This window comes from Berghia stephanieae, chromosome 2 (assembly GCF_034508935.2).
Source record: "Berghia stephanieae isolate SIO BIC M18660-M18661 chromosome 2, UCSD_Bste_1.3, whole genome shotgun sequence".
NCBI classification, from domain to species: domain Eukaryota; kingdom Metazoa; phylum Mollusca; class Gastropoda; order Nudibranchia; family Aeolidiidae; genus Berghia; species Berghia stephanieae.
In genome coordinates this window covers 102,076,420-102,086,419 of record NC_088361.1, presented here as the reverse complement: position 1 = coordinate 102,086,419, position 10,000 = coordinate 102,076,420, and the positions used below count along the sequence as shown (strand labels likewise).

Below are 10,000 nucleotides of genomic sequence, written 5' to 3'. Positions count from 1 at the left end.
TAATCGGGCTATGACTACCAAAAAAATAATAACAATAAAAAATTGAGCTTTTATATATAGCGCAATATCCACTTAACGTGCTCAAAGCGCTTTACAAGGGGTCCCTAGTCAATAGCAACATTTACCATGTAGGATGGGACATGACGCATGTTAGGCGATATTACAAATATTTTTTTTCCGGACAGAGACAACGATGTTAACGGCCAGTTACTTATTTTACACCTGAGTACGGTGAGAAAATGAGAGTAAGGAGGCTTCTCCGAGGACTCAACTATGCGCTGAGCGAGGGATGTCGAACACGGGACCTTCCGATCCGAAAGCGAGTGTCATACCACTCGACCAAAATAGCCGCACATAGCCGGTATGACATTATTCCTAAAAATTGAATATTTATTCAACTATTTTTCTATGAAACTCGGGTTAAAGTTTCGGCTCTTATGAAGGAAATTTAATGTCGTCATTTTATAGAATGAATAAAGCTAAAATTTCACTATTTTCTTTTAACATTTTACACTACAAATTTACTTCTCTGCATCTGGTTCAGCCGAACGTGATAACCATTTGATCGATGGGGCACATATTATTCTACAACCAACGTGTATTCGTATGCAGGTCTGATAAGCCAAATTGTTGTAGTCTCATTGTTGTCATGGAAATACTCTCAAACCAAACCCAAATATTCTCTATTACAACAACGTTATATCAGGCCCATAATCTCGCCCGGTCATCAGACCATTAAGTATAGTCACGTCGAATACAAGCAAAAGGCACCAAGATAACCACGTCTCTCGGACAGTCGTCATAATGTAAACAATGGCAGTGACTGGCAAACATCGCGAACTACACAGGATTTACTATCAATGGCATGGGTCTAAGTACAATACCCACAGTTCGAGTACTGTTAACAGCGATGCCTTTGTCGGAAAAATAAAAATTTGTAATATCGCCTAACATGCGTCATGTCTCGTTCTACATATTTCATGTTGCTGTTAGTCAGGGAACCCTTGTAAAGCTCTTTGAGCACATTAAGTGAATATTGCGCTGTATAAAATCTTTTTTTCCTTATTAATGACATTATCGTGAAATTGAACAGAAATTGGAGATTTTAATTTTTGTCCCTTGAAGAAACCATTTGCATCGAACTCAATAAAACGTGAAAAATTAACCCTGGTTTCACATTTTGACAATAAATTGAGTTTTTGGCATCTCAACCAGCCCGACATAATACCGTTTTTAGATATAAAAATGATAAATAGATAGATAAATAAGCAAATAAGTAGAGAGATAAATAGATGAATAAATAAATATACAATTTTTAAAAATTAATAACTTAAACTCATATAGATAAATACATAAACAAATGAATAGATAAATAGATAGATTAATAAATAAATAAATAAATAAATAAATAAATAAGGAAATGAATAGAGAGATAAATAAATGAATAAATAAATATACAAATAAATGAATAAATAAATAAAAAATAGACAGATAAATAAATAAACAAATGAATAAATAAAGAGATTGATAACTGAATAAATATTTTTAAAAAAAACATTGAATCAATAAATAAATTAATTAATTAATTAATAGATAAATAAATAAATAAATAAATAAGTAAATAAATAAACAAACAAATAAAAAAATAGATTATAAATGAATATATAAATAAATAAAAAAGGAAGGACCCCCCCCCCCCCCCAAAAAAAAAAAAGATGATTTAAAAAAAAAAAACAACCAAAATCTGTCTTTACACTTATATGAGAACTTCCGCCAATCTACAAACCTACGTCATAGACACCAAACCAATGTCACTGTGAACTGGCCAATGTAAATGTTGCTGCTCGAAGCTCGCAGAAATCAATGACAATGTGAAATTGAATGTAAGCTTCAATTTAATGTACGAAAACATATAAAATGGACGTTTCGGGTTTCCCCTTTATCAACAAAACAGGATGAATGAAACACTACGGATGAATAAGAAATGGGTTGTTGAAACACGTCACTATCATATCTCATTCGTCTGTAGTGTTTTATTCATCCTGTTTTGTTGATAAAGGGGAAACCCAAAACGTCCATTATTTTTGTATTCGTAAACTAAACTGAAGCTTACATTAAAAAATTCACATTGTTATTTATTTCTGTACAAAGGCGACAAAAACACGTCGAATTTAATTTCACAAATAAAGTCATAGATCAAAGGACTTATGTGTCGTATCTACTCGGGAAAGAAAAACAAAATTTCAGTTTTTTTTAAAACGAAAAGGAGTCCTTCAAATATCAATCGATTCAAATTACCCTCATCCTGTCTAAAGAAGAAAAAAAATCTCGAACCTGGGACTTCAGGAAGATTCCACGGAAGTCCCAGGTTTTAGAGTGTTTTTTTATTTATTTTACAAGATGAGTGTCATTAAAATCGATCGATATTTGAAGGATGAGTTTTTTGGACCAAATTTTAACGTGTCTTTTTTTCAGGCTACGTACCTTACGGCAATAAGGATATACAGTTTTATCTACAGATAGAAAATACATAATTTACACATAAATATTATATTATTATCTTTTGAACGGTGCCTTTTTTTCATCACCTTAAATAGTGAACACAACAGCGAGGCCATTATAAGAAAGAAAAGAATATAAATATTTACCACACTGACACAACTTCAGTATCACAAATACATTTCTCAAGAAATTTATGATATTCACTTTTGCAACGTAGTAGAAAATCTCCTTTTATAAATCTATGATTTCATCAATCTGAGATCGTCTGCCTGACGTCAATTTAAATATTGACACATAACTATGTCTTCCGATAATTTAATGACAAACACCAACTGTTTGAACTGACGGCGATGAGTAGATAGAATATTCCACAAACACAGTCACAGACCCAGAGAAGCAGCGAATAAAACTGTGTGTATTTCTTTCCAGTTCACAATGAAGTTACCAGAAAACAATCGTCTGTTTATAACGGTAAATAATGAGTGGATTTAACAGAAAACCTCTTCAAATTGTGTGTAGGAAACGGGACGAATCAATTGACCGCACTGACAATACTTTAGGACCACGACTATCTTGAGAAATGTGTGATCTTCAGTGTTGTACACAGACAGATAGTTTGTTGAATATCTCCTCGTATAAATCTATTATTTTATCAACCTAACTGAGATCATCTGTTGAGGTCAAATTAAATATTGACAACTAACCGTGTCTGTATGTACATGACAAACATCAAGAACTGACCGCGAACGAAAGATAAAATTGTCCAAGAACACAGTCACAGCCCAGAGAACCAGCGAATAATAATATTTCTTTTCACTTCACAATGAATGAAGTTACCAGAAAAGAATCGTCTGTTTATAAAGGTAAATGCCGAGTGGTTTAATCAGACAACCTCTTCAAATTGTGTGTTCAAGCCTATAAGGAGCCATTTCATTCCCGCCAACAACGACAACAACACACAAAAATAGCTACACGACGTAATGAGATGAAAAAATACAAGAACATCCTTAAGAATTCTGGCATTGAATTGGTCTGCGATTGAAACACTGTCAAGGATGGTTTCAAGTGTGCTACACCTTCACTCCTCAAACACACACAGATACATATTTACATTCAAACACACTTACACACGTCGACACACACACATACACACACACAGTCACTTTCAAACACACTTTTGTAGTGTTAGAATTATTGTATACACTTATTCTAGCCACACAATTGTCTGAAGTAGATTACGTACAGCCGACTCCCTTCAAGAATCCTGAAGAGACTCTAAGCGATGCACAGCTCGGATCCACTTCGAAATCCCTCATTCAAGTAGCGGCATCACTTACAATTCTACACTGATAAATTTCATTCCAGTTATTTCTCCTTCTGTTATACACCCCCCCCCCCCCCCCCCTTTTTACCGTTCTCTCCCTCCCCCTCCCTATGTACACAGAATCAATTTTATCTATGATAATAGTTCCAACGTTTAAAGAGTCCTGTCAGTTATCTTGAAGACGATATGGCAAAAGTCTGGATATGGACCATAGATTTATTATACAGATGTTCAGTGATTGCACAATTAATTGATAATCATAAATTCTTTATCATGGATTTCCTCCCTCTTCTACTCTCCATTGCCATTCATCCAGATTTACTTTTTATCAATTCTAACTTGTACAGAATCCTGTCAACTAACTTAAATCCAAGGCAAAATGTCTGGATAGCGACCATAGATTTATTATGCAGATGTTCAGCGAACGTTAGACTGAATGTATAATTGAAAATCTTAGTTGTTTGAGAGGACCAACCTCCTCATATGATAGAACATCAAAGTGACATACCAACCACAGACGTTCAATCGGGTTTCCTTTCCATACCCCTGTTTGTTTTATTTAACAGTACCGGGTGATCACAAAAATCAACTAATTTTAAAACGTAATTTTTAAAAGGGGTCCGAACTTAGAAACATTGTAATTTATCGCATTTTGGAAATATTGCTTCATTATTTGATATCAAAATTCGTCAGAATTCTATAAATGAGTATTTCACATTTATAAAGATGAAAACCTTTGCTATAGATATTATTTTTTTCCAAGACATATCGAAAGGTAGATCTCATAGAAAATCCGGGACAGTTTCCATTTGTATTGTCTATATATCTATATATTATTATTATTTATTATGTACATATTTGAATTTCACTTAGACTCAAATTCAATTTCTTCATGTCATTTACATCTTTTTGTTAAAGTATTTATTTGTTTTTCCTATTTTTTTTTATTAATTAGTTTTTTATTTATTTTATCTCTTTTTAAAATATTTTTTGGGGGTTGGGGGGGGGGGGGTTCTATAGTTTTCATACACCAATGATGTTCCTGGCATTATGATTAAATGAACAACTCCAAGAAAATTGAGTTTAAATCCAAAAATGATTGGAAAATGGAAATTTAAGTCTTAGGCATTTTAAGACATCAAATTCCAGTTCATCAAAGCTCCTCGATGAAAGGATTTTAATATTTCATTCAGATAGAATCCCTTTTTCATACAAATAGTCCTGTATTCAGAACATCATCTTTAAAAAACAAACTTCCATCAGGATTCTGTTATGAGACAATAACCTACTCTTCCTATACAAACTTGGTACCAAGAACCTAGCGTAGATAAACCAACAAACAACTCATTAACATTCAAACCATCCCATCCCCAACCCCAACCCCCATCCACCCACAATAATCTTATAATTATTCATGATCATTGTACAAAGTAGCTTTACTACCAGTTCAACTCCCACAACCTGTGTCTTACGGTCAAGACTTAACGTTCAAAGGTACAAAAACCATTTAACTGTTCTCGGCCACTTGACCGGGCGGCGCATCACTTGAGGTCGTTCCGAAGTTCCAAAGGAGCTCCATCAAATCTGACCACTTCAGACGAAGACCTCTTAAGCGGTGAGAGAGAATCTCGTGGCGAGTGTTTGATAAAATAATACAACATCAAAGCAAGGGATGATTCTTTTGTTAAAAGATGGAAATTATTTTTGTGTTCTTAAATATATATATATATATATATATATATATATATATATATATATATAATATATATATATATATATATATATATATATATATATATATATATATATATATATATATATTTCTTGATCATATTTGTGATTACCACCCCCCCCCCCTCCCCTCTTTTTGTTTTTTTTTCTTTGTATTTTCTTTTCTGCCTCGATCCGTTTGTCATGCATCTTCTTTCATATTGATAGTGAGTCTAGGACATTTCATACGCGTTTGTCAATAATATTTTCCTGGTTCCACCAAAAAAATCGATGCATTTCATAATGCTTAATATTTGTATTATAATATCTACTATAATGATAAAATCAAAACATACATTTGTCACCCGTCGCGTCCAAACTGTATTATGGCGGAGTGGTATTGTTGCCAAATATTGAGATTTTAGCTTAGATCAACGTGTAGCCATACATATCTATATGCAGGTCTGACATCCGAATCCAGTTACGGGCCGAGATTAACATTGTTGAAATTAAATGGACAATATTTTACGTCATTTTTTTTTTTTTAGATTTCATTTACAACAATGAACCCATACGTAATTATCAGACCTGGAAATGAGTGTACGTCAGCTTAGATAGATGTGACCCTTCGTCTCAACACGGTATTTTTTCGAGATGAACCGGATGCTTAAAAGTTAATTTTCTGATCATTTTAAGTTGAATTATTTTATGGCTGTTGTTACATTCCAACAAAATACCGTTTTGAGGCGATAAAAAGAAGGCATTCACAGCCATTAGGCCCGTGGAACCGGGGCTTTTCCCGGTTTCTGTGACGTGAAATGGACAATTGCTCCTGATCCTTTGGGATAGGACGATACTCCGTCGCAAAGTACTTTCTGTTAGATCTAACAGACCCAGCTAACAAATCACTGCTTGGGGTGGGGGGGGGGGGGGGGGGCAGAAAAAAAAATATCTACAGCAAGCAGGATCGATCTCGGATCCTTTGCTAGTGAAGAGAGTGCTCTACCAACTGAGCTATCGGGACATTAATTTTTAGGCGATGGATCACATAATATATGTGACCCTTCGCCTCAAAACGGTATTAAGTCGGGATGGTTAAGATGTTTAAAATTGAATTTATAGCCAGAAATATCAGATTTGTGTTGAGTTTATATGTTTTATTGAGGAGAATGGATACCATATTTTAGGATGATAATGCCAACAATTTATATTTTTGACCAGTTTAACAATTAATTTGGCTTTTAAGCATTTGGTTCGTTCCGACATAATACCGTTTTGAGACGATGGGTCACATATATCATTATAAAATGATTTTCCTTTCTCCATGAAAGAGCTTACCTGTTTCAGATCCATCCTCCTCCATACAGCTTGGATCAGTCATTCCAGATACTGGACTGGTCAATTCCGTCACGTGACTCTCGTATTCTTGCTTTGTCGACATGCTGTCCGCCATGTTGTTACTCCTGGTCATGTGATCTTCGAAGTCTGACTTCATCAAGGTCATTGAAGGCATCCCGTGTTGCATCACGTTGACGTCATAATCGGAAGTCTTCATTCCGTGAGGGATGCCACCTGTCATGGCGCCTGTGACACTTCCGGTATTCATCAAATTGGAGGTCGGCGTTGCCATGGAGTACGAGAGGTTGTGGTAGGTCGGAGTTGAGTTGCCATAGAGACAAGCTGGGTTGCTAGGCAACGCGATCTGTTCGTACGGACGCGGGCTGGTTTCGTAGGGATATGCCGGGGGCTGCATGTAACCAGCGAGGGCAGCAGAACTGTACTCCAAACTGCCTTGCTGGTCCGTCCAGCTTAGAATGTCTTTGACGGAGAACGGGGTAGAATAAGGGTGGTTGGAATACATGATGATGGACGTCAAGGGAGACAACCGAGTGAACACTTTGTGTAGATTGCAGGAAAAGACGATGAGAGTTGTCTGTTATTATCGATTCTACAAATAAATGGAAAAAAAAAACAACAAAAGAAAACGTATTTGATTAAACGTGATAGAAATGTAAAACACGACTGATGTTATTGTCCGCCATTCACTGACAATTAAATTTTGTCATCTGATTATGACCAGTCCAGTAATCTTATCTCATTCCAAATCAAGTTCTTCTACATAAAATAGTCAATATCCGTCCCCTTGTACAATCTCCTGTGAGAATTTGATTTCTGAAATGAAAGAAAACAGATGGTCATTAAAAAGTAAAATGCTTAAATTCATAAAATGAGACAAAAAGAGAGCAATTAAATCTAATAATTTGTGATGTTGATGTTGTGAGTATTTTACCAAAACGCATAACATCAGTATTGGCGATAAAAGGCATGGTCCATGGTCCAGTAAAGATTATAGTATCAACTTGTCATAATTTTAGAGTAATGGCAAAAAAATGGAATTTGTCTGCCTTTTGGATTCGATTTTGTATAAAGAAAAGAAATTCACAATGTCATTATTGAACATAAACACACACACACACACACACACACACACACACACACACACACACAAAGAAGACAACAAAGTAAATACAGAGGAAACAAAAACAATAATAGATCAGAAATCAGCACAGAAAGAAAACCGCCAAACAAGAAACTTAGTCCATGAACCAAAATACTTATTCTTATGATTCTTATACAGATTTTCAATTTTCTACACAGAAAAGTCTTTGATATAATTTATATTATTCTGAATAAATAACTTGGAATTAAGTTTCTTAAAAACTGATGAATTAGAAAAGAAAAAAAAAAACTTTCCCCAAATCATCACAACAAAATGAACCCGAAAACCTGGCCTATTTTTGCCAATTTACTCATTACCCATAATTCCCGGTTTCAATATAGAATCATTATCTTGGTGAGGTTCAGCTTTCTACCCTACAGTAACTGTATATAATTTGTATACGTATAATTCTACCCGTTGCCTCACAGGTCGGTAGCAATAAACGGCGATGTTATGAATGAATTTCCTTATCTTAATTTATTCCTAATTCATTTATAATGTTACCGCTGGGGGATTCCTGCGATCTTAAAGGTTAAAACAGTTTGAAAGTTCAATCGGTACCTGTTTCAATAGATAAATTATTATCTCATGGGGGTTTCAGTTTTTTGTTGTTGTTGTTTTTTTTTTTTTTTTTTTTTTTTTTTTTTTTTTTTTTTTTTTTTTTTGGGGGGGGGGGGGGGGGGGGGTTAGGGGTGGGGGGGGGGGGGATGTTTCTTTGTTTCTTTGTTTCTTTGTTTGTTTTTGTTTGTTGTTGTTTTTTTGTATCTTTTTTTTTTGTTTGTTTTTAAATATTTTTTGGGGGTTTTTTGTTTCTAACTTATCGAATTCATTATTTTCAATTTCTGTTTTTGTTGCTTTCAAATAATATGTCAAAAAATATTGTCAATGTTGTAACTGCGGCAGTGTGTTCATGGGCTGTAACACTCGCCTATGGATCAAAATGTTCGGCGTTCCAGTCCCGTTTAAGCTGTGCACTTTTTGAGTCTTTGGAAAAGGCTCTTTATTTACATTCTCTAGGCCGTAAGTAGCCAAGTGTAAAATATCTGGTCGTTAAAAGCGTTGTCTCTGTCGGGAAAATATGGTAGCAAGCAATCACCAAGCAGGCTCTATTATTATCATTATCATATTCATCCTCATCCTCATCATCATCATCATCATCATAATCATCATCATAATCATCATCATCATCATCATCATCATCATCATCATCATCATCATCATCATCATCATCATCATCATCATCATCATCATCATCATCATCATCATCATCATCATCATCATCATCATCATCATCATCATCATCATCATCATTATCATCATCATCATCATCATCATCATCATCATCATCATAATCATCATCATCATCATCATCATCATCATCATCATTATCATATCTCATTCTACATGTAAAGTGAGTTGTTATTGGCTTGGAACCTCTTCTGTAGCTCTTTGATTATGTTGAATGGATATTGCGCTATATAAATAAACACGCACGGTTTAAAACAAAAAACAAGTAACCGGGGCTTTTCTGCAATTTTACAAGTTAACATAGTTAGAAGTCTAATTGTGTCTGCTTAACGCTCTCCTCGTCAACCACAGGAAAATCGTTTAATTTTAATTGATCTTTATATAGCGCAATATCCACTAAATGTGCTCAAAGCGCTTTACAAGGGGTCCCTGGTCAACATCAACATTTAACATGTAGGACGGGACATGCCGCCTGTTAGGCGATATTACATTTTTTTCGGACAAAGACAACGCTGTTAACGGTCAGGTACTCATTTTACACCCGAGTACGGTGAGAGAAAGTGAGTAAAGAGCCTTTTCCAAGGACTCAACTATGCGCCGAGCGCGAGGCTGGAACCCAGGAGCTTCCGATCCGAAAGCGAGTGGCATACCACTAGACCAGATAGCCACACGATAATGTGACTGATCTCATCAACGAGGCTCAAACCCAGGACCTT

At 35.0% G+C, this 10,000-nt stretch overlaps 1 protein-coding gene across 2 annotated transcripts in view; it reads right to left on the bottom strand.

Annotated features, from left to right (window-relative positions):
- Window positions 1-10,000, bottom strand: part of LOC144966089 (uncharacterized) — a 58,253-nt gene that overhangs the window by 36,105 nt on the left and 12,148 nt on the right. For both annotated transcript variants that reach the window (XM_078902152.1, XM_078902153.1), the window contains exon 2: window positions 6,875-7,708. In XM_078902152.1, the coding sequence (XP_078758278.1) occupies window positions 6,875-7,397 (523 nt within the window). In that variant the 5' untranslated portion in view covers window positions 7,398-7,708. The remainder of the gene's footprint in view (window positions 1-6,874; window positions 7,709-10,000) is intronic.